Here is a 24,663-nt window from a genome sequence, read left to right as displayed (position 1 = left end):
TTTTTCAGTTGGTTGTTTTTCCAGACTCTTTTGTGTAGTCTTCCAAAGGCGCTATTTGCCTTGGCGAGTCTGTTGTCTATCTCATTGTCGATCCTTGCATCTGATGAAATGGTGCAGCCGAGATAGGTAAACTGGTTGACCGTTTTGAGTTTTGTGTGCCCGATGGAGATGTGGGGGGGCTGGTAGTCATGGTGGGGAGCTGGCTGATGGAGGACCTCAGTTTTCTTCAGGCTGACAAAGCAGGACGTCAAGCGCTGAAGAGCTACCATGCTGTACTGTTTAAAAAAAACACCTGGAACTCAAAGGTGTAACAATTACATCGTAACTTTTAATTGTAGTATTTGACTGTATGCCGAAGCTCGTTAGAAAGTAGGGACTTTGGCCAGTCTTCTTCAATGTGCTGCCTCCAGGAGAGCTCATCTGATATATAAACTCCCAGTAACTTGATTCTGTCAATAGAAATATTTTATGGACCTGTGCAGCCTCCAAAAGTAAGAATTTCAGTGCCTATGTGTCGGGCAAGAAATGCTCACATTCGATTCCAGCTTGGTATCACTGCCACAAGTTGAGCCTTTGCGTGCTATGAACTCCCCATCTCCCTGGAGTGAAAGCATTATATAAATATATTTTACATTGAGAATTTTTTTCTTTCATGCAGTATCTTTTCCATCAGGATCATCACTTTGCTGCTTTCTCAAATTTAAGGGCTAACAGGTTAATAATAGCAGTGCCGGGAGGTGGTGTTATCGCAACCGTCAGGCCAGTGGCTGAGACCACTGTTGAATTCAGTGAGTAATGGGCACCTTTTCTCTTCCTGATGCTATTAAACCATGCTTTCAACCTTCCACTCAAAAATGGCAACTAATGGAAATGATTCACTGAAAAGAGTGGGGGGGGTGCCGGGAGGGGGCGTCATTCGCTGTATCTTGTGTCTACCATTCCTTGTGTCAGGCAGATTTCAGATCAGGTGCTTGACACTTCAGAAATCAGGCCAAAATCATTGTCTGAATTGTGTGGACATGCACCAACATGAGTTATCGCTCAATGATGGGACCTATCAGCTCCGATCTTAGCATCTGTGCATGGCTCAGGTTCACCTGTGTCAGAAAAAAGAGGGCCAGAGTGGTCTTGATAAATTCAAGTTCACGGCCCGATTTTGCAAGTGTAACCCAATGAAACACCACTCTCTGGTCCAGTGCAGGCCCCACTATGAGCTGAGAGGACCAAGACCTCCCACTCATTGAAGACACATCAGGGAGGCACTGCCTCGAATGGCAGCCCTGGTCATGCTCTCAAAAAGGGAGCCTATCTCCCCAAAGGCAGCCGAGAGCAGAGTTCCAATGGATTCACGCTTTATTCCCAAATTTCACTGGGTTATTCTTGGCAATCCCTGTGCAGCACCTGCTTTTTACTAAATATTGAGAACCAATAAATTTCAAAAATCCATAAACACAGAAAGGGTGAATGTTTTTCAGATGTTTAAATGCGTGTTTGTAACAGTTCAGCAGAAGTGTAAATACCGTTTGGTTTTTGACAATTCTCTGTTTAAGGAAATTGGTCAAAGGAAGCAACACAAACACAAGCAAAAATAACAGGAGGGCCTTGGAAATGTGAACTAACTTCACCGAGCCCAGGGCCAAGTCCTTTGCTCCAGGTCAGTGCTGCAAATAGAATATTTTGCACCATCAGCCCGTCTCTCTATCATGATCTGTAAGCAAGGCCAGCCCTGAAAGAATCTGGCTTCAGCTGTAGCCCAGTGGCTGAAGGAGATTTATTTCAGTTTCCTGAAGTTGCTTTTGAGTTGCAACAGGGAAACATTCCGGGTATGAAGGAGATTTAGTCAATTATTTGAATTTAATTAGTAGAAATAAGAAATCAGGAGCAGGAATTGGAATATTGCTCTGTGCCAGGTCAAAGCCCGGATCCTACAAAAAATATATGTACCTCCACAAGTCTGCGGCCGGAAAAAAAATCCTGCTATTCACTACCCTCTGCGAAACGAGACTGATTTTAAATGATTGGCCCCCTTGTCTTGAAGCTTCACGCCTTCGTTCAATGTTCTCCCACCAGTGAAAATGTTTCAGTCTACCCCGTTAGAGGCTGATATCTTCCCTGAAGATCTCCATTGAACTTCAAAGGCAGGGAATGTTTCAGACTCCCATTGGTGGTTGAGCGGCTTTGATTATGTGGCAAGACTGGGATAGCTTTCATTGAAGAAGGTGGAATTTAATCAACAGGGAATAAAGGGCTTAGCAACTATTTCCACTGCATTGATAATCAAGAAATGCTTTCATTTAATTGGCAAACAGGAAATTAGAAGTTTTTTTTGTTGTTAAACAAGAAAGTCTGCAGACGCTCTGATTGTAGTTGATTACACAAAAATGCTGCGTTTCTCCCAGCAACTAAAGTTTTTTTTCATTGGGAGGTGATCTGGAATGCCTGGCCCGAAAGTCGGAAGAAAGAAGATTCTTCAGAACTTTTGAAATTCTTGTAAAGATTAAGTTTGTCAGGCTGTGGATAGTGAGCCAGTCGTAGCTCGTGTGATCTCCAGTAGCTCTTTGACAACAAATCAGGTAGAGCTTTGTTCGACAGGGAGTCCCTGCACCCCTCTCCTGGTGAATGGGTAGCAGAATGGTTCAAACCTGTGCTTTTGCTGTCAGAGCTGTTGTCGGGATTTCCCCCGGAACCTGTCCCACTCTAATCGATGCAGCTTTCATTTTAGTAGAATTTTGTTCCAATTTGCAACATTAGCTGAGCAGAAACTGCCCCAAAGAAATTCCCTGTCATTTTGCTCAGTAATAGAGATCTGTAAACTGCCAGTGTGATTCAGTTTCTCTTCGATGTCCTCGACACTGTGTGGAGCTGAGTTGGCAAGCACAGAGCTGGGCCCTTTTGCCCATCATGTTCATGTCATCCTTGAGCAACCCTCTACCATGAACTTACAATCATCCCATTTTATTTTTCCCACATTCCCATCAAGTTCCAGGGAGCCTCTGCCCCTCATCTGCACCGGGGGTGGGGGGGTAATTAATTACGGCTAATTAAGCTACGATTTGGGTCGGTAGCAGGAGCATTCAGGGGAAACGCACGCAGTCACAGGGAGAACATCCAAACTCCACCCAGGCAGTGCCAGAAGTCAGGATCGAACCTGGGTCACTGGAGCTGTGAGGCCCCTGCTTTAGCAGTTGTTCCAGTGTCCAACCCAAATACAGTAAAAATGCCCATCATCTGGAATTCAGGCAACCAGTGAAAAAAAATTGCGCAAAATAAATAGATGAGCTCGCCAATCACACAACATGCAATCTCAAACAACTGGCAAACACACTTATCCCCATCCACCAATTCCCATAGGTACTGGACACCAGGGGTTTTACTGTACATTAGCAACATATATAGTGAGACCATCCATTATTGTTAATATTTCTTGCACTAAATAAGTCAAAATGACACTTAAGCAGGTAGGCATCACCATTCTGGAATATATTTTCAGTTTTTGAACAAACTGAAGTTTATGTTGCATCATGAGTTATTGATCCAAGGTGTAGTCTTTGCCCTTGGGAGCAGATTGGGGGAATGGAGTTGCATTTAAGGTGAGGTGGGATCTGGACTGGACAATCTGTAACCAGTGTATGGTGCTTTTGCTCTTCCATGCTTTCTCCACATTTTGGGCAATATGAACAGGATAAGCGAGCCATTAGAACTAGGTGATATCGCCCAAGAAAAAGTGCCTGGAGAGAAATTTCTTTCCAAGATTTCGTGTGACCTTTTTTGAATGGCACTTGAGAAGGTTGGGCTCACCTTGCCTTCCCCTTTCCTCCCCGTTACCTTGCCCGCAGGTGGTCATTTCAAACAGGGGAGCCCTGCCGAGTGACCACTGGCGAGTCATTTTGCCGGCTTCGTCACCCATGACTCACCGTCACCTTGCCTTAAGATAGGCATCACGAAACAAAGGATGAAAGAGTGTGCAGTGCAGGAAAGTCTGAGGCAGCGACGCATCTGGCCGTGACCTGACCAAGGTGAGACAGTGGTGTGCTGCTCTATTTTAGACGAAAGCAGATAGAAAGGATCATTGAGTGTGGTCAGGTTGGCCAAAGATCACACTTGCTGATTGACCTTTTCCTTTCAACTTATTTTAACCAGTTTTGCATTAAATTGGCTTCATTTAAGTTGTAAAGACAAGCAATCTCTTCTCAGCTTGTTTCCCTCCAGACCCTTTCAGCCAATAAATGCAGACGCCGACCTTTTCTGGCCTCACTTCCCCCCCCCCCACCCCACCCCGAAGCTGGGATCTATCATTAAAGATGATTTTCTTTTCTGTTTGTTGTTCATCACCCGCAGGCAGTTCGTTCCCTCCTGGAGATAATTGTTTCCTCCTGGTACCCATTGTACACTGGGTGTGACAGAGTAACATTTGCATTTCAATGGGGGATGGTCATCAAAGTGGCAATCACTGAGATAGAAGGACATCTCAGTGGGGAAGGATTGTTACTGTGCTGGCTATGATGAGAAGAAGACGTCGCATTTACTGCAGGGGGGGGAGATGAGATGTGGGCCACGTGGGTCTGTGAGGAAGAGAACTGTGTCGAGCACTGTTGAGGAGTGTGGGGCTGTTGGTCTATGCTGGTCTTATTCCTTCTTTGGTGCCAGCATTAACCTCAAGTGGGACTGGAGTGAAATAAGGGCGGGGGGCTGAATTGAATTTTTTTTTGTCTGCTATCCAGACAAGTCAACCTCTACATTGTACAATTAGAGGGTGGCACGGTTAGCGATGCGGTCAGCACGATGCTGTTACAGCACTAGCAACTGGGACCGAGGTCTGAATCCCATGCTGTCCGTCAGGTGTTTATGCATTCTCTCCGAGTCTGTGTGTGCTTTGCCCGGGGGATCCAGTTTCTTCCACCGTTCAAAACAAACCGGGGGGAGGTGGGGGGTTGTCAGTCATTTGAGTGTAATTCAGCGGCACAGGCTCGTGTGCCAAAAGGGCCTGTTCCCGTGCTATATGTCTATATTTAAAATTTAGATTGAAAGAGTCCAGAGAAGAGAGTATGCAGGGATGTTGCCAGGACTAGAGGAATTGATTTACAGAGAAAGGTTAAACCTTATTCCCTAGAGTGTCAGACAATGAAGGGAGATTTGATAGAGGTATACAAAATTATAAGGGGTAATAACAATGGCAAGCCACCTTTATCCACCGAGGTTATGTGAAACAAAATCTAGAGGATGGATTAATGATGAAAGGTTCATTAGGGGAAGCTTCTTCACGCAGAGATTGGTGAAGGCATGGATGAACTGCCAGCTGAAGTAGTGTATACAGGCTCGATTTCAACATTTAAGAAAAAGATTTTGAATATGCATATGGATTCGAGGGATATGGTCTTGGTGCAAGGTCAGTGGGATGAAGCAATGATAGTTTGGCACAGACTAGATGAGCCAAATGGTCTGTTTCAGTCCTGTCGTGTTCTATGAAATAAAAAGTGCAGAGAGTGTTAAAGACAAAAGTTCAGTTAAGCATTATCTCTGACGATTAAGAGGTCAGCGGGAAAGTAACTGTCCGTAAATCTGGAAGTGTGGACTTTGGGACGGGGGGAGCAGACAGTGTGACGGAGTTGGGATGAGTCCTTTAACCTGCTGCTGTCTGGCCACTCTAAGAGTGAGCTTGTGTGGAGGGGGAGGGGAACGAACCGAGGATACGCGAGAACAGTGGGAAACCTGCATGAAGGGAAAAGGATTAAATGATGTACTTCCAGATCTTATCATTCTAGGCACACAAGCCTTGGGCCCCGACAAACTCTTTTTGATAGGGAAGGGAGCAGGCGCCCTCGGAAAATGTTTTGTCCTCCGTTGTGTTTGTTGATTTTCTTTCTGAACTACCCTTTCCCTTTTGTGAGCTTTTCTTTCCCATTTGAAAAGCATGGCCTCTTGTCACCATGGAGACCTATCAGTGGCTGGCACTATGCACTTCTGAGAGAGCTCCCTTTTACTTGCTCCGTTTCCCAGTGTAATTGAGCGGAGAAAGGATGGGCCCAGGTTGTCAGTCTGCGTCTCCCTTATCTGCCCCGAATTTTGTTTCATCCAAGGTTTGTACGTAGGCCTGGCAGAATGAGCCAGCATTTAATCGCCCATTCCCTAATCATCTTTGAGATGGCGATGGTGAGCTGTCTGGAACTAGGGGACAATAGCCGCAAAATTCGGGGGAGTGAAAACTGAAATGAGGAGAAGCCGTTTCTCCCAGAGAGGAATGAATCTGTGGAACTCTTTGCCTCACAGAGTTATAGGGGGGAAAATCGGGGTGGTTGGGAGTTGAATTCATGGGCAAATCTGCCATGATCTCAATGAATAGCAGAGCAGACCTGAAAGAGCACACAAAAGCGCTTGAGAAACTCAACAGGATCCATAGGAAAGCACAAGGCTGTCAATGTTTTGGGCCTTAGCCTTCCTTCAGGAGACAGGAAGGCAATACATAGCCAACATTTCAGGTCAAAGCCCTTCAACAGGAATCAGTCCTTGTGCACTTTGACCCCTTCCCCCCACCCAGCCACAAGACTCTTCACTTCTTCCTGGATAATGGACACAACTAGCTTCCCACCATCACCACCACCCAGCTATACCTGCCTTTTTTGTTGGCTTAGTGGCGCAGTCCAGGCCCCAAGCAGGGTTCCTCCACCGCACTGATGATTTCATTGGTGGTCCTTCATGCACCTGCAATGAGCTTGTCAACTTTGCCCTCTCTGCTGCTAACTTTCAGCCCAACCTCAAATTCACTAAGACCATAGAGCAGAAATAGGCTATTCAGCCCATCAAGTCTGTTCTGACATTTAATCATGGGCTGATTCGTTTCCCCACTCCGCCCCATTGCCCGGCCTTCTCCCCATAACCTTTGATGTCCCCAGCTACCGTTCTTTGCCTTAAATAGACCCAAATGATCTGGCCTCCACAACTGCCCCGTGGCACCAAATTCCACAGATTTACCGCCCTCTCGCTACAGAAATTTCTCTGCTTCCGTTCTAAACAGACACTCTTCAATCCTGTTGAGGCCTCTTCTACATCAGAGAGACTGGATGCAAAATGGGAGATTGCTTCATTGAGCACTTCTCTCTATCCACTGGAATAACAGGAATCTCCCAGAGGCTACCCATTTAATTCCCTCAGCCCATCGCATGCAGATGGCATTAACGTCGACTTCTTCAGTTTCCGTTAGACATCTCTTCTGTCTCTCTCTCTCTTTCTCTCTCTCTCTCTTCCTCATCCAGCTGAATCCTTTCCACCATCTTCCATCTGGGCACCTCCCAATCAGATGGCATTAACATCGACCTCTCTGGTTTCTGTTGGGTCCTGCTCTCCAATCTCTCTCTTTCCCCATCCCTTTGTCTCCACTCCTCCAGCTTCCTGGCCCTTCTCTCTCTCTCTCTCTCTCTCTCTCTCTCTCTCTCTCTCTCTCTCTCTTTCCAGACCTCAGCTCTTCTCTCCTGCCTTCCTATCCATGCTCTTGGTCTTTGGCCTGTGTTCCACCCCCTGTCATTTCTTCCCTCCTCCTGCAAACGTGGCTAAGCAACGGCAGCTTTTTTCACCCCATCCAAAAATTAATCACAAACTAAATCAATATACTGAAGCTCCGTTTTTAAGACCTTCCGCTCACCCCATTCTCACCTCTTACATTGTTCACAACTTTCACAGCTTTCTTGGTGTCTGAAAAAAAAACCCATCAAAACTCATGACCTGAGTGTTCCACTTCTCAGGATCTTTCCACGAAGTATCAGGCCTTTTGTATCTTCCACCAGCATCCATCTGCCGAGGTACATTTTTGCATAATGGCATCCAGCCGCAGGCTGTGCAATACACAAGAGGTGTTTGAGAAATTCAGCAGATCACACACAGTGTCTAAAGGAAGCAAAGGGATCTATTCAACATTTCGGGCCTGAGCTCTTTGTCAGGGTATGAGCTGAAAGCAGGCCAATCCGAGGAAGACTGGAAGAACACCACCTGATATTCCACCTGGGCAGCCCCCAAGCAGATGGCATTAATGTGGACCTTCAGTTTCCATTAGTCCCCTCTCCTGTCTCTCTCTCTCTTCCTCTTTATCCCTTCTGTCTCCTTTCCTCCAGCTCCCCCCCCCCATCATTTCTCAGCTTTTCTGCCCTCCCACCTATGACTTCTTGCCTGTTGTCCTGCGTTCCTCGCCTGGCCCCTTCTCCTCCTCACCCCCAACATTTTTATTCGGGTGCTTGTCGTGTTACCTTGATGAGAGGCGTAGGCCTGAACCGTTCGATATATATCTTTGTGTCTTATGGACGCTGTTGGGCCTACAATCACAGTGTCTACAGGCTTTCTTATTTCACTCCATCACGTGCCATGATCCCTCAACTTGATGAGAACTGCCATGGATTTACATGGTAGCTTATGTTCTCCAAGGCAAAATGGGAAGGCAATGAATGATGGCCCATTAAATTTAGACATACAGTACGGTAACAGGCCATTTTGGCCCACGAGCCCGTGCACCCAATTGACCCTCAACCCCCTTGTACATTTTAAAGGGTGGGAGGAAACCAGAACCCCCGGGGAAAACCCACACAGACATGTGGAGAACGTACAAACTCCTTACAGACAGGGTGGGATTCGAACCCCGGTTCCGATTGCTGGCGCTGTAAAGGCATTGCGCTAAATGCTACACTAACCGTGCCACCCTCATGCAATTTGTGAATTAAAAAAAAGATGTGTTATTTCCCCAGTATTTGTATTTTCCGACTCTTCCTGTTTGAACTGTGTACTGTTTATTCAAAACAGTGTTTTAGGAAATTCCTTGATGCAATTTTTCTCAGCCATTGTTAAACTGTGTTGGGTAGGAGCTAGAAACACATCAGAGTGATATTTTGTGTTTGTTCGGAAGCCAGTGTATAGGAAATCTTTTCCGGTGGCCGACTCAAGTCATGATTATTACTGTTTGGCACTGGAAGCAATGTTCAACAATGTAACGTTCAGATAGAACCAGCAGAGAACTGAAACCGAAATGTGTGATGTCTGAAAAAAATCTGTAGTCTTGGGGAAGTAAAAATAAAACAAAAAAATGTGGGAAACTCTCTGCAAGTGCATCAGCATCTTCTTTCGAAAGGACCAACGTTAACTTTTTATCAGAAGAAGGCTGAGTATTTCCTTTCTGATTCCAGGATTTTGCTTCTGCCCACGTCAGTGGTTCCTCTTTTCTGTAGTGCGACTGTTGTGTAATCTGCAAACTCAATGACACTGTTGGATCTGGGCCTGGCGATGCAGTGGCGTGAACAGGAGCGGGCTGAGCTCACCGCCCTGGGGTCCCATGTGCTCAGCATGGCAGTGCTCGATATTATGCTACAAAGCTGGACAGACTACGGCCATTCCGTTAGGAAGTATAGAATCCAGTTACAGAGAAGGGTGTTGACTCCCAGTGAGGTCAATTTCTCCACCAGTCTCTGGGGAACGATCGCATTAAATGTCGAGTTGCAGTCGATGAACAGCAGCTTGCCATGGGAGGTGTCATACTCTGGGGGGGGTCAGGACGGAGTGGAGGGTCAAGGCTGTAGCATCATCAGCGGAACCGTTTCATCTGCAGGTGAATAGAAATGGGTCTAGCGTCAGCGATGCTGATGTGTTCGATCACCAGACACGCTAAGCATTTCATAATGGTGGAGGTCAGTATCACAGGGCGGTATTGTCACCTTCTTGGGTAATGGTGGCTGTCTTGAAACCTGGCCTGCTGCAGTGACATGTTGGAGATGTCTGTGACAACCTCTGTCAATTGCGCAGTCCTGCAATGCCCATCCAGGTACATTGTCTGGTCCTGCCACCTTGTGTGGGTTCACCTTGGATGGCTTCTCCTCGCCTCGGCCGCAGCTCCGCAGGAGGCCCATTTATCAGGGGGACACAGAGCTTTCTGTTCTTCTTATCGAACCATGCATAGAACATATTCAGTCTGTCCAGAAGAGAGACGTCGTTGTCTTTAATTCCCTAGATTGACTGATGATCAGTTCTGGTCATGATCCCCATGCCACGTGCATGCCGTGTTGCCGATAACACAGCTGTCTGTGGATCGGCTGTGCGTACCCCCACTTTGCCTTCCAGATTGCATGGGGAGAGTTCAGCCCTGAATCTGAGTGGGCTGCGTTTTGTTATGGAAGTTCTTCAGACAACATGGGCAGCCAGAGGAGCTAGTTGAGGCATGTGCTATTGCAATGTTTAAGGGGAAAAAACTGGATGGATCCGTGGATGGAATGGGTTTTGAGTGCTGTAGGCAAGTCTGACGAGTGTTGGTGGGACATCTTGGTTGGTGTGGGCAAGTTCGGCTGCAGGGCACTGTAGGCCTCCAATCTCAGGGAGGATGTCACGGTGGGGCATGAGCGTAACCAATGGCTTTCAAGGCCGTGGGCGAAAAGAGGATGAAAGAGAGGGAAAATTAGACGAAATTACACAAAGAGGGGAAAGGGAGAAAGGTCAGTGTCTGCAGGAAGTCAAGGGAGGAGGCGGGAAAGCATGAGGAAGTAAACCAAGTCGAAGTTGTTTCAATGATGTTAATTATTCTCAGTTTATCAATAGTGGTAAACAGGTGTCAGCTGGTATGGTTTTATATGTTTATTGTCGCAGTGAAGCACTTTGTTTTGTGTGCTATCCAGGCAAGTCAACCTCTACTCAGTTCAGGAGGCAGTGCAAGAATCAAAACATGGTGTTCCATGTGTGGAGTACAGTGTCGCATTAACCATGAGGCCGGGGTATAGTTATAGAGAGAAAGGCACAGTGCAAGGCATCATCTTAGACAAATGGGAGATCCATTAAAGAGGGATAGCAGCAGGAAGGGAACTCCTTGAATCGGGACGTGTGCTGTCAAGCACATTTATCATCCCCACCCCCCAGAGGCATTATTGTAGCCTGGAAGGGGAAAGTTTGGACGAGGAACAATGGTTGAAGTGTTTATAAATGGATATAAATGATGGTAGTTATTTTGGATGGGGAAACAGTGACAGTATAAATCTCTTGCTCCTCCCACGAGCAAAATATGAATCCTGTTGCAGAAGAATGAGGAGTATCTGCCCTCCGAGAAGCAAAGGGAAAAGCAAATGAATGGGGGAGGGGGTGTGGGTGAAGAGCATACATATGTCAGTTCTACTGCAATGTTCTACTTTGATGGACTGTGAATGATGGAATTGTACACTACAATGAAGTCATTTAGCTCATTGAATCCCTTCACCCTTACTTTTGTACAAGTAACCTTTGAAAACCTTTCATTCCGAGTACTTAACCAATTCCATTTAGTTGCTATTGAATTTGTTTCCACTTTTTTCAGGCCGTGGACCAAGATCACAGCCCTTTTAAGAATTATCTTTGGAAGGAAGTCACTGAGAACCCTCACTGTAACCTCCTCAGTTCTCTTCATTATGGAGCCTTGACTGGAAAATTTGGGGCAGCTCGGTAGGCGCCACGCTGTTACAGCGCCAGCATCCAGGATTCAAATCCGCCGCTGTCCGCAAGGAGCTTGTGCGCTCTCCACATGTCCGCGTGGGTTTCCTCTGGGTGCTCCAGATTCCTCCCCGCACGGGGGCTGTTCGCCAATTGAGCGGAACAGGCCCGTGGGCCGAAAGGACTCGTGATCATGCTACATGTCTAAATTTTATTTTTAATTGCACCTGACATCATAAGAAAGATGAGAATGGGGAAGCCAACATCCGAGCGGGTATTACCAGAGTCTATAATTCAAGATAAAACGATTGAACACCCTAATTTTGTTCCCCAGGTCATCGACAGTATATTTGTAAGGGATAGAGTATACTTCATAAAACTGACTGAAATTTTTGAAGGTAAAGTGGTGATCATCACCGGTTGCCTCACCATCTGGTACGAACATGGGACAAGGAATAGACTACAGAGGGTTGTGAACTCGGCCATCGCCTTCATAGGCATCAGTCTTCCCTCCATTAAGGACATCTGCAAGAGTTGGGGCCTCAAGAAACCAGCCTCTACCATCAAGGACCCTCACCACCCAGGTCATGCACTTTTCTCATTGCCTCCATCAGGAAGGAGGTACAGGAGCCTGAAGACGTTACAAAATCAGATTTCTGAACAGATGATGAACCTGTGGACATAACCTCATGTTTTTTTCTTTTTAAAAAAAAAAATCTTATGTAACTGTAATTTTACAATCATTTTTGACCTTGTTCTGCATCATTCTGTGGCCACAATAGAACAAATTTCATGAACATGGTCATGACTGCAAACCTCATTCTTCTTGATGACGTTCCAGAGGGCATTTGATGAACCTCCTGACAAGAAAATGTGAGCTAAACTTGTGAGTTCATGGTGCAGAAGAGAAATCATCGGTGTGTCCAGGGGACGAGCAGGCCTTCAGATTGGCAAGATGAGTGCTATTGTGCAAGGGTCTTTGTTGGTTTCTTCATGGCCAAGATAACATGATTGGAAACTAATGACTTCCCAGTGAACGAGGTGTGGGCAGTGTTGTAAATACTGAAAATGGGAGTCTGAACGAACAATGAAGCAAAAGGCCAAGACTGCTGGGCTCCTAAAGTGTCGAAGACGAAGTTTGGGTGATCTTGAAGGAATGTGGAAGAAAGATGCAGTGGCTTTACTAAAGCAGAATAGGCTTGAGATACCAAATGGCCATCTCCTTTTATACTTCACAAGCTATGGATCGCAAGATACAGAAGCAGAAGATGGCTCTTTCGCCCATCGAGTCTGATACTAGGAGAAGGATATTCAGCCCATTTCCTTCTTATTCCCCTGTGGCCTTGCAGCTTATTCCCTCTCACATGCCCATCAAACCCCCCCCCCCCCCCCATCCCCCATGGATTCTTTTGCCACTTGCTGATTCTAAAGAGCTATTTACAGTGCCCATTTCACCTCACAAGGCCACAGAAGAACCCCATACAATTATGGGAAAGACGAACAAACTTCACACGGACAGCGCCAGAGGTCAGGATCGAACCCAGAACCCAGAGCTTTGAAACGGCAGCAGTACCCAGGCCACCGGGTTGACCAGGATTCCATCTTAAAGGACAGAAAAAGGCTGGTGGCTTATAAAATGCACACAATTAAATCTGAATGAAAGCAGTTAACGTAGCCATTGGTGCAATGCTGTTACAGCGCCAGCAATCAAATACCATGCCATCTGTAAGGAGTTTGTACGTTCTCCCGTATGGGCTTTCCCCGGGGGCTACGTACCCTCCAAAATATTCCAGGGTGTAGGTCAATTGGGTGTAATTGAGTGGCATGGGCTTGTGGGCCAAAAGGGCCTGTTACCGTGCTGTATGTCTAAATTTTAAAAATAGTTGAAACGAATGGTAATGAATTGGGTCCGTTTATGAAGAATGACTTTTGCATTGAATTTGCTCAGTTCCTTTGCACCAGTTCTTTAAACTTGGGCTTTCACTCTAGAAAACACCACGTTGAACACCACAAGTGAGGCTGAACACAAAGCTCAAATTTACTACCAGTCCTGCATGAACGAGGAGAAGATTGAGGAGCTGCAGGGACAACCACTTCTCGACATCATAAACAAAGTGAGTACCCAGATGTCTGTCACTGCGCCAGGCTCCCCACACTTGCGTTCCCCTCCACTGCTTGTCAGTAGCAGGGTGTTGGATTCTTGTGTGCATCCAGAATGTTATTGTTTTACTGATCTTGGTATGATCCCAGTGTAACTAACTTTGTCCACGGTTCCTCGATCTTTCAAGGGTTAACTGAATGCTGCAGAAACTCAACATTGCAAAGGATAAAGATTCATCACCAGCGCTTCGGCCTTGAGCCCTTCAGCAAGGACAAAATTGTGGTGGGGGGGAGGGAGGGGAGAGGCACAGTCCCACAGGCAGGAGGATAAGGGAGATAGGGCACACAAAACCCCACTTGTCCTGGGATTGGCAACAATGGCTTTGAACTCCAGTCTCCTCAACTTCTTCAATGCTGTCTTAATCAGAATTTCAGGTGAAGGGGAGGAGGGGAGTGGTGGTGTTCATCAGCTGACCTGATCGAGGGCAGTGTGGGGGAGCCCTGTGGGAAAGGGCTGATGCTGTGAAGGGTGCATTTACACTGAGACCTCACTGATCATCTTGGTTTGCACAGAGGATGTTTCTGTCAATGCTATTCATGTGCAGCACAACCCTTGAATGATTTGCTTTCTTGTGTCAGATCCCTCTGGGAACTCTGCCAATGCACAGCACTGCTATTTAGTGTACAAGGAGAAGTTGATAAACTGTGAATTCCAACAACAGTTTGCATTTAGATCAAATCTCTGCTCATCCTTCAAGCGACTTGCTGCTTGAATCTGTCACTTCTGTTTCTAAATGATCACAGCACTGAACCATCACTTCCTATCGGCTCAGCCGACTCCCAAGGGCCTACGTCAACTCTCACTCATCACTCCCTCGAGTGATAAAACCACTCAGAACCTTTCCATGCTGGCTCGGCCTCATTCCGCGGGGTATTTGCCAGCAACAATCTCTTTCTGTGCTCCGACGATAATGGCACTGATCATCGAGGGTCTACGTTTGTCCCCTCCCCGCCTCTTCTTTCCCTTTGAATCCCGTCCTCTGTTACGACATCCACGTGAGGCAGGACCTAGGGGTGACCCACTCTTGCCCCTCTTTTTTATCGTGTTCTTTTATTCTCAGTACACACTGTCATGAAGGAGGATTCGAAGGATTCACCACTGAGTAGAATTTTTTCCTGATCTCTGGCGTAAACTTGTTCTCAGAATGTGATCCGTAGTTCCAGACACCCCAGCCAGGGGAAACATTATCCCAACATCTCCCCTGCTAAGTTCTGTCTGGTTTCTGTATGATCCAATGGGACAGATTGACAGAATGCTGTGGTAATGATGTTTAACTTCTAAATTGATTGTACACAGGAGGGTCAAGGAATTCTCGAGGTTGGAGCATCGATCGCTGATGCCAGAGCTCAGAGTTGTGGGGGCAGGAGGATACTGCAGAGAGGCAGGGTTTTAGTCCAAGACTGAGAATTTTTCGGACTGAAATGTTGAAGTTAATCCACTGCTAGGGATCTATTTTAGATTGTAAGAGCTTCCCAATTACATTGATTTCCAAGCAGCAACTCACAGTTAGATGCCTCCCTTAAAACATTGATAGGAAAATGGGAAAAAAAAATCAAAATCTTATATTTAGAGGTGACAGGCAGAGTTTCGTTCCCGTGCTGAAGAATCAAATTATGTACCTCAGTGCAAGAACATTGGGGATCCTGTTCCTGATGGACCTTGTCAGGAAATTCTAATGTGTAGGCAACTGACGATAACAATTTTTTTAAAAAGGTTTTGTTTATGATAGACAACTTCAAGCCGAACGCGAAGATCATTTCCACTTTGCTGCATCATGCAGGAAGTGGGAGAAACGTTAAATTATTTTTTTATTGGATTTTGCTGGGAGTGCCTCTCAGGTTGGCTGCACATGTTGCCCAACAAATGTGAGGAGCCCCAGGGTCTGCCTTCAGGCCACCAATTTTACAACCAAGGTAGAGCTCATAGGCTTTTTTTAGTAAGTGCAGTCATGCTGCGTCTTTCAGCCTCAAACGTCTGCTCGCCACAAATGTAACAGAACATATCACAGCTGTGGTGACATTAATGAGACATTTCTGCTGTGTTGAATATTACTGAAGATAATACATGCTATTGTTATGCTATTGCCTGAAGAACATGAACATCAACACGTGTTCAATCTATAATCAATGTATTGCACAGCATCTGTACACGTGAGCTGCTTTTATAACCTGTCTTCATCGATCCTAAGCATGACCAATTATAAGACAACATTTGCATATCACCTGTACTGAGTGGTACCCAGCTATGTTTGGACTGATCAAAAATAGCTTATTACGTGGGCAATATACTAGAAGACAAAATATGACAGGAAATCACAAAAATAGGTTCTATCATTATGATCCGGGAAGATGAAAGCAGAAAACAAAGATCTAAACGCAGAGCAGCAGGACTAACCCGAAAACTCTTCCAATGTGTTGACACAGGAAAGATGAGCCAAACATCCGCCCTCAGTACTTCATAGGTTTTCTCGTTATAATGAAGTGAAACTGTGACTTTGTCATTACGATGCTTATGTTTCCTTCCCCAGTTGGGAGGCTGGAACATCACCAAAGCCTGGGATAAGGACAACTTTCAAGAAGTGCTCCAGTCTGTTATATCCCACTACCAATCCAGTCCATTCTTCACCATCTACATCAGCACAGATTCTAAAAACTCCAGTAGTAACATCATTCAGGTAAGAACCGGATGGGTTGGCATGGCGGTTAGTGCCTTTACTGCGCCAGAGATTTGAGTTCGAATCCTGCACTGTCTATAAGGAGTTTGTACATTCTTCCCACGTCTGTGTGGGGTTTGCTCCAAGGACTCTGGTTTCCGCCCACCGTTCCAAATGTCCTGGGGATGTAGGTTAATTCAATGTAAATTGGGCAGCATGGACTCATGGGCTGAAATGGCCTATTACCGTGCTGTATGTTACCAGGCCCAATCAAAGTGTGACTGAAGAAAAATGAAACCCTGAGAGTGATTATGACAAACAACCAAGGTGACAAATGGGTTGGGGCGAAGCCTGCTTATTTTTTTTTTTTTTTTATTTTTTTTTTTTTTTCACACCATAAATCACATTAGCCATGATATACACTTTTTCTTTTTCACACATATACAGTGACTTTTTCTCCCCCCCCCCCCCCTCCTCCCAAGCCACCCCCCCACCCCCCCTCTCATCCATTTTAGGTATACAATCTAGGTTGCATTAAACCAGTCAGACAATGTTGTCATTCAACAAAAATACACCAGAAATTCTACTGAGTCCATTCTTTTCTTTCCTTCTCCTTCCATCAACTTAGGTAATGTTTGTTCCCGGTAGGTTTTCGCTATTATATGTAATGTAAGGCTCCCATACTTGTTCGAATATTTCAATATTATTTCTTAAACTATATGTTATTTTTTCTAATGGAATACATTTATTCATTTCTATATACCATTGTTGTATTTTCAAATTATCTTCCAATTTCCAGGTTGACATAATACATTTTTTTGCTACGGCTAGGGCTATCTTAACAAATCTTTTTTTGTGCATCCTCCAAATCAATTCCAAATTCTTTGTTTTTTATGTTACTTAGGAGAAAGATCTCTGGATTCTTTGGTATATTGTTTTCTGTTATTTTATTTAATATCTGATTGAGATCATCCCAAAATTTTTCTACTCTCTCACATGTCCAGATTGCATGAATTGTTGTTCCCATTTCTTTTTTACATCGAAAACATCTATCAGATACTGTTGGGTCCCATTTATTTAACTTTTGCGGTGTAATGTATAGTCTGTGTAACCAATTATATTGTATCATACGTAGCCTCGTATTTATTGTATTTCTCATCGTTCCAGAACATAATTTCTCCCATGTTTCCTTTTTTATCTTTATATTTAAATCTTGTTCCCATTTTTGTTTAGTTTTACCATTTGTTTCCTCATTCTCCTTTTCTTGCAGTTTAATATACATATTTGTTATAAATCTTTTGTTTAACATTGTATCTGTAATCACATATTCAAGGTTACTTCCCTCTGGTAAACTCAAATTGCTTCCTAATTTATCTTTCAAGTAGGATCTCAGTTGGTAATATGCCAGCGCTGTATCTCCAGTTATATTGTACTTATCTCTCATTTGTTCAAAGGATAAGAATCTACTTCCTGAAAAACAATTTTCTATTCTTTTAATCCCTTTTTTTTCCCATTCTCTAAAGGAAAGGTTATCTATTGTAAAAGGGAGTAGCTTATTTTGCGTCAATATTAGTTTTGGTAATTGATAATTTGTTTTATTTCTTTCTACATGAATCTTCTTCCAAATATTGAGGAGATGATGTAATACTGGAGAAGTTCTATGTTGTACCAATTTTTCGTCCCATTTATATAATATGTGTTCAGGTATCTTTTCCCCTATTTTATCTAATTCTAATCTCGTCCAGTCTGGTTTTTCCCTTGTTTGATAAAAATCTGATAGGTATCTTAATTGTGCGGCTCTATAATAATTTTTGAAGTTTGGCAATTGTAAGCCTCCTTGTTTATACCATTCTGTTAATTTATCTAGTGCTATCCTCGGTTTCCCCCCTCTCCATAAAAATTTCCTTATTATTTTCTTTAACTCTTTGAAGAATTTTTCTGTCAGTTGTATTGGCAATGCCTGAAATAAGTATAATATCCTTGGAAAAATGTTCATTTTAATACAGTTTATCCTTCCTATCAGTGTTAGTGGTAGATCTTTCCAATGCTCTAAATCATCCTGTAATTTTTTCATTAGTGGATTGTAATTGAGTTTATATAATTGGCCTAGATTTTTGTTTATTTGTACACCTAGGTATCTTATTGCCTGCATTTGCCATCTGAATGGAGATTCCTTCTTAAATTTTGAGAAATCTGCATTATTCATAGGCATTGCTTCACTTTTATTTATGTTTATCTTGTAACCCGACACTTCTCCATATTCCTTCAATTTCTTATATAATTCTTTTATTGATAGTTCTGGTTCTGTTAAGTACACTATAACATCATCCGCAAATAGACTGATTTTATATTCCCTGTCTATTATTTTTATTCCTTTTATATTATTATCTATTCTTATCAATTCTGCTAGTGGTTCTATAGCTAGCGCAAACAATAAAGGTGATAGTGGACATCCCTGCCGCGTTGGCGAAGCCTGCTTATTAACGGGTGTGAGGCAGCGAAGGAAAAGCTGCCCAAATCATGCCTCCACCGTCTTGAGGCTTGGCTGTGTTTCGCTATGTTGAAGCCCAACAACTGTCTGATTTGGATTTTGTGTGCTATGGAAACCTGTCTCTGTCCACTTCCATTTCCTTCTGCTTCATAAAAATTAGCCAGTGATTTAAAATGGGGGGCTGACTGTCTCCCGCATATTTCACCCTGCAACATGAAGGTCAAATCTGCCACAGTGGGTGCAAAGAAAGTGAAATTTCTTTGTGATCACTGGGGGATTGGAGGTGGAGAGGGTGACCAAATTTAAGTTCTTGGGCGTCACTATCTCGGAGGATCTTTCCTGGACCCAACACACTAATGGCATCATGAAGAAAGCACATCAGCTCCTCTACTTCTTCCAAACTTTGCAGAGGTTTATTATGTCATTGGAAACCCTGGCAAATTTCTACAGATGTGTGTAGAAAGTGTGCTGACTGGCTGCATCATGGTCTGGGATGGGGACACCAATACCCCTGAGTGTAAAGCCCTGCAAAAGGTAGTGGACACAGCCCAGGACATCACAGACAAAACCCTTCCCACCATTGAGAACATCAACAAAGAACGCTGCCATCAGAGAGCAGCAGCAAACATCAAGGATTCACACCACCCAGCACCTTTCTGTTCTTGCTGCTGTCATCAGGAAAGGGATATCGGTGCCACAAGGCTCACACCACCAGGTTCAGGAACAGCTGCTCCCCCTCCACCATCAGACTCCTCAATGACAAACTCAATCAGCGACTCAATTAAGGACTCTAACTTTTTGCACTTTATTGAAGTCTTTTTTCTCTCTCTGTACTGCACAGTCAGTTTGTTTATATTTATTTATTTGCTTACATGTGTACATTGAATCTGGTTATTTTTGCACGAAAACCAACAAGGTCGTGTCAGATACAGCAATGAGCTCTCCGAACCCTTCTCCATTGACAACGGCGTGAAGCAAGGCTGCGTCCTCGCACCAACCCTCTTTACTATCTTCTTCAGCATGATGCTGAAACAAGCCATGAAAGACCTCAACAATGAAGACACTGTTTATATCCGGTACCGCACGGATGGCAGTCTCTTCAATCTGAGGTGCCTGCAAGCTCACACCAAGACACAAGAGCAACTTGTCCATGAACTACTCTTTGCAGATGATGCCACTTTAGTTGCCCATTCAGAGCCAGCTCTCCAGCGCATGACGTCCTGTTTTGCGGAAACTGCCAAAATGTTTGGCCTGGAAGTCAGCCTGAAGAAAACTGAGGTCCTCCATCAGCCAGCTCCCCACCACGAGTACCATCCCCCCCACATCTCCATCGGGCACACAGAACTCAAAACGGTCAACCAGTTTACCTACCTCGGCTGCACCATTTCATCAGATGCAAGGATCGACAACGAGATAGTCAACAGACTCGCCAAGGCAAATAGCGCCTTTGGAAGACTACACAAAAGAGTCTGGAAAAACAACCACCTGAAGAAACACACAAAGATCAGCATGTACAGAGCCGTTGTCATACCCACGCTCCTGTTCGGTTCCGAATCATGGGTCCTCTACCGGAATCACCTACAGCTTCTAGAACGCTTCCATCAGCGCTGTCTCCGCTCCATCCTCAACATTCATTGGTTTGACTTCATCACCAACATCAAAGTACTCGATCTGGCAGAGTCCGCAAGCATCGAATCCACGCTGCTTCAAGGACTGTTTAAAGAAATCTCTTGGTGTCTACCACATTGACCACCGCCAGTGGGCTGATATCACCTCCAACCGTGCATCTTGGCGCCTCACAGTTCGGCGGGCAGCAACCTCCTTTGAAGAAGACTGCAGAGCCCACCTCACTGACAAAAGACAAAGGAGGAAAAACCCAACACCCAATCCCAACCAACCAATTTTCTCTTGCAACCGTGCCTGCCTGTCCCACATCGGACTTGTCAATCACCAACGAGCCTGCAGCAGACGTGGACGTACCCCTCCATAAATCTTTGTCTGTGAAGCCAAGCCAAAGAAAAGAAAAGACTGCAGAGTCAGTTTGTTTATATTTATTTATTTGCTTACATGTGTACATTGAATCTGGTTATTTTTGCATTGCCAATAAGGGTAATTCTGCCTCACCCGCAGGAAAAAGAATCTCAGGATTGTATGTGATGTCATATCTGAAATCTATCCTTAATCCATTATAAATCTATCATTAAGAGCTACTTCTGGTTCCAACAGTCAATCCCAGTGGATGTTCTTATTCTGTCCTCACACTGGTCAAAGGAAGATGGAGGAAGCTAATATGCAAATGTATTTATAAGTGTGGGGCTCCTGTCTTTAATTATCTCCCACAGTTCCCACTCTCAGTAATCAGGTCCAGTGGCCTGGATGCAAGCAGTTGCAATGCAAGGAAACAATGCAGGTTTTGTATTACCAGCACTGTTTGTAGCTAGCATTGGAATTGTGCCTGACCACACAGTCATGGGTGTAGAGTGAGAAGAGCAGTGGACTAAGCCCGCATCCTTGGGGTGTGCCTGTGTTGATCGTCAGTGAGGAGGAGATCCGCACTGACTGGTCTTCCAATGAGCAAGTCAAGGTTACAGTTGCAGAGGAGGTTGCAGAGGTCCAGAGTTTGGAGCAGTGCTGGTGTTGAAGGCTGAGCTGCAGTGGATGAAGAGTAGTCGTGGGTATATGTTGTTGTTGTCGAGTTGATCCAGAGCTGAGTGGAGAGCCAGTGATATTGCTGTGGTAACAGGCTTTATTCAGTTAGAAGTCTCTGCTACAGTGGTAGCTGTACTGGCTGGCTCGAGAGGAACCGGCTCAGGATTACATCCCAGGCGGTTGATTGAGAGCGGCCTGGTGTGGTCTGTCCTCCGGTGATCTTCCTGCAGGTACAGAGATCGCCCCCTGCAGTCAGTTTGTGGTGTATCACCACATTTGTGTCTCCTGTGGAGCGATTGTGACAGTAGGTGAATTGCAGCGGGTTCTGATCTTTATTTACGTATGAGTTGATTCTGGCCGTGAATTTCAGCATTTCATCATTGAGGCAGCTCACTGTCTTCTTGGGCACTGGGATGATTGATGCCCTTTTGGAGCAGGTGGGAACCTCCAACTGCTGTAATGAGAGGTGAAAAATGTCCGTAACGGCCTGCAATCCACGCCACAGCTGGCAATTATCTGACTCTGCCATCGGTTCTGCCTGTCCTACTGAGAATCTCCAGGATTCTAGGTTTTTATTCAAGGTGCTTAATCTCGGCAATATTTGGTTTTGTTCTGATGGAAGTAACCCAGCGACTAACTCGCGCCCAGCAAGATCCCAAAAAAAGCAAAGGTGATCATGAACAGGGAATGTGATGGTGGCACAAGGAAGAAGGCAAGGCAGATGAGGAGAGGGGAGAGGGTAGGAATTTGAGAATGTGGCTTTTTGTGTAATGGGTGTAAATAATGAATAATAAAAAAACCATGAGGGAACTGTGGCTTATAAGTGACAATTGAGAGACGAGTTCTGGATTTTTACATTGCTATTTGTTTAAATGGGTGGACTGCCAATTAGAAAATACAGCACGAGATCAGTTGTGCAAGAGAGCCTTTGGAGGAGGAAGGGATCTCTCCAAAATGTCTCTAAGTTAGGGGGAAAGGTAGGCAAGACTACCGCCCACCATTATGTCAACCTTCTACGGGAGCTCTATCAAAACCATCCTGGCCGCTGCATACCAGTGTGTTATGGTTGCATTGGATCAGAGGTTAATCTACAGGACCATAAGAGTGGCAGAGAGGATGACTGGAATCTCCCTTCCCTCCTCATTGACATGATCTAGCAGGATCGTTGTCTGAAGAGGGCGCGCAAAATCACTGAAGACCCTTTCCAACCCGCACGCAGCAACTTTGAGTTGCTCCCATCGGGGGAGGAGATACAGGAGGATCAGAGCCAGCACCACCAGGCTAAGGAACAGCTTCTTCCCATGGGCAGTGAGAATGGTGAACGACCAAAGGAACTATTCACACTAACCATTCCAGACTCCACTAATCATTTAAGTTTATTTATTTATTTATTTACTTGTAGATGTGTATACTTGTCCTGGATGTGTATTGTTTGTCGTCTGTGTGTTTTGCACTGAGGACCAGAGAACACTGTTTTGTCGGGTTGAACTTGTGCACTCGGATGACAATAAACTTGACTTGAAAACTCCAAAAAATGGTGTAAGCGGTGTAAGACAGCGATTATCTCTGGTGTCTTAAGTAACAGAACAAGCTAAATGTTTCCAAACGATGCAACCTGCTTAATTCTCTAAGAAAACCCACATTAGATTAAGATATACTGAGTAAAAATTGAATTTATTGAGCGGCCCAAAAAATAGTGTAACCCCAAAAATGGTGTAGGCGGAAAGTGCTGACTTTCCTCCCACATCCCAATTAATTATGTGCTGTAAATCATCCCTGGAGCAGTCGACTTTGTATATACCACCAGGGGAATCAGAAGCAGAGAGACAAAATGGATACAGGGAAATAGGATGGAGAAATGGAGTTGATCGGAGAGCTGTCATGGTGTAATGGGTTTAATGTTCTGCACCTATGTCATCGTGAAAGATGAGAAAGGGAAGGTCTAAACTTGATGAAAAAAGGATTAAAATAAATCGTGATATTGGTTTTCACAATTTCATTCTGAGTCCCCTTCCAACTCTCAAACCTTACCCACTCTTCTCTGCTTCCTTTGCAGATAGACCAGTCTGGGCTCAGCTTACCATCAAGAGATTATTATCTCAACAAAACCGCCAACAATAAGGTAGGTGAAACCTCCATGTTAATTCACTGTTTGTATTCAACATGAAGCCAAGGGCCCAGACTCGACCTCTTCAAGCAGTTCCTGAAACACTGTGAAATTCTTCTTTTCCATCCACCCTGGGAGAATGTCAGGGTGGTTTTCTTGCACGTCTACAAGGCAGCAGGCTCGAAGGAAGGTGATCAATTTTACCCATCTTGACCTTCTGCATTCTCCCCTTCCACTGTGTGGGAACGTCAAAGCAATTGCAAAGTCCAAATTCACGCAAGATGATCAAATTCAGTATGGAAGCCGATGGGTTCCGTCAGGACAGAGATGAGGAGGAATTTCTTTACCCAGAGGCTAGTGTGTCTGTGGAATTCATTGCCGCGGACAGCTGCAGGGGCCAAATCATTGGGTTTATTTAAGATAGAGGAAGATAAGTTTTTGATTAGGAAGGGAATCAAGAACTACAGGGAGAAAGCAGGAGAATGGGGTTGAAGAGCATCATACCATAAAACCCCTATTATTCAGATTTCAAGCAACCGTCAACTTCAACCAGCAATAAAAAATTGTGGAAAATAAGTAAAAAATTACAGAAGCTTAAAATTGGTGTGCCTTTCCGTTAGTTCGCCAATCACACAGCACACAATCTCAAGCAACTGGAAAATTCACTTATCAGGCATTTACCAATCCCCATAGGTACTGGATACCAGAGGTTTTACTGTATATCAATAATGATAGAAAGATGGGACAGATTCGATGGGCCTGATGTCTGATGGCCTATTGCTGCTCAGTTTGACAATACCCTGTGATCTTTGGCAGGTGAGGGCATGTTTCCTATAATGGGCTCATCTGTTTTGGGAAAAATAATGTTCAGCAAAGGCTGTAAGCTTCTTAAATCTTCCTTGTAAACAGTACCAGAGGGAAGATATCCTCGGCAGCAGTGACGTAACTGAGCACTGGACAAATGTTGGATGTTACAATTGCTCCCAATCATGTATTTATGTTTAAATTCAGACTTACAGCATGCTAACAGGCGCTTCCGGCCCATGACCCCGTGTCACCCAAATATAAATCCCGTGTGTGGTTGAAGACCTGAGTGTATCTCTTCCAAAGTTGGCACTGTGTCTTAAACTGTGTCTTTGCTGAACGTTTATCTATAAAGGTTTATATATAGATAAATAAACCTT

The 24,663-nt window shown here is 44.7% G+C and overlaps 1 protein-coding gene across 2 annotated transcripts in view; it reads left to right on the top strand.

Moving 5' to 3' along the window:
• ece1 (endothelin converting enzyme 1) overlaps positions 1 to 24,663 on the top strand; it is a 235,351-nt gene that overhangs the window by 145,638 nt on the left and 65,050 nt on the right. For both annotated transcript variants that reach the window (XM_069919098.1, XM_069919097.1), the window contains exons 5-7: positions 13,408 to 13,532; positions 16,107 to 16,253; positions 23,429 to 23,494. In XM_069919098.1, coding sequence (XP_069775199.1) covers positions 13,408 to 13,532; positions 16,107 to 16,253; positions 23,429 to 23,494 — 338 coding nt within the window. The remainder of the gene's footprint in view (positions 1 to 13,407; positions 13,533 to 16,106; positions 16,254 to 23,428; positions 23,495 to 24,663) is intronic.

Source organism: Narcine bancroftii, chromosome 2 (genome assembly GCF_036971445.1).
Source record: "Narcine bancroftii isolate sNarBan1 chromosome 2, sNarBan1.hap1, whole genome shotgun sequence".
Lineage (NCBI taxonomy): Eukaryota > Metazoa > Chordata > Chondrichthyes > Torpediniformes > Narcinidae > Narcine > Narcine bancroftii.
This window is presented reverse-complemented; position numbering and strand designations above follow the sequence as displayed.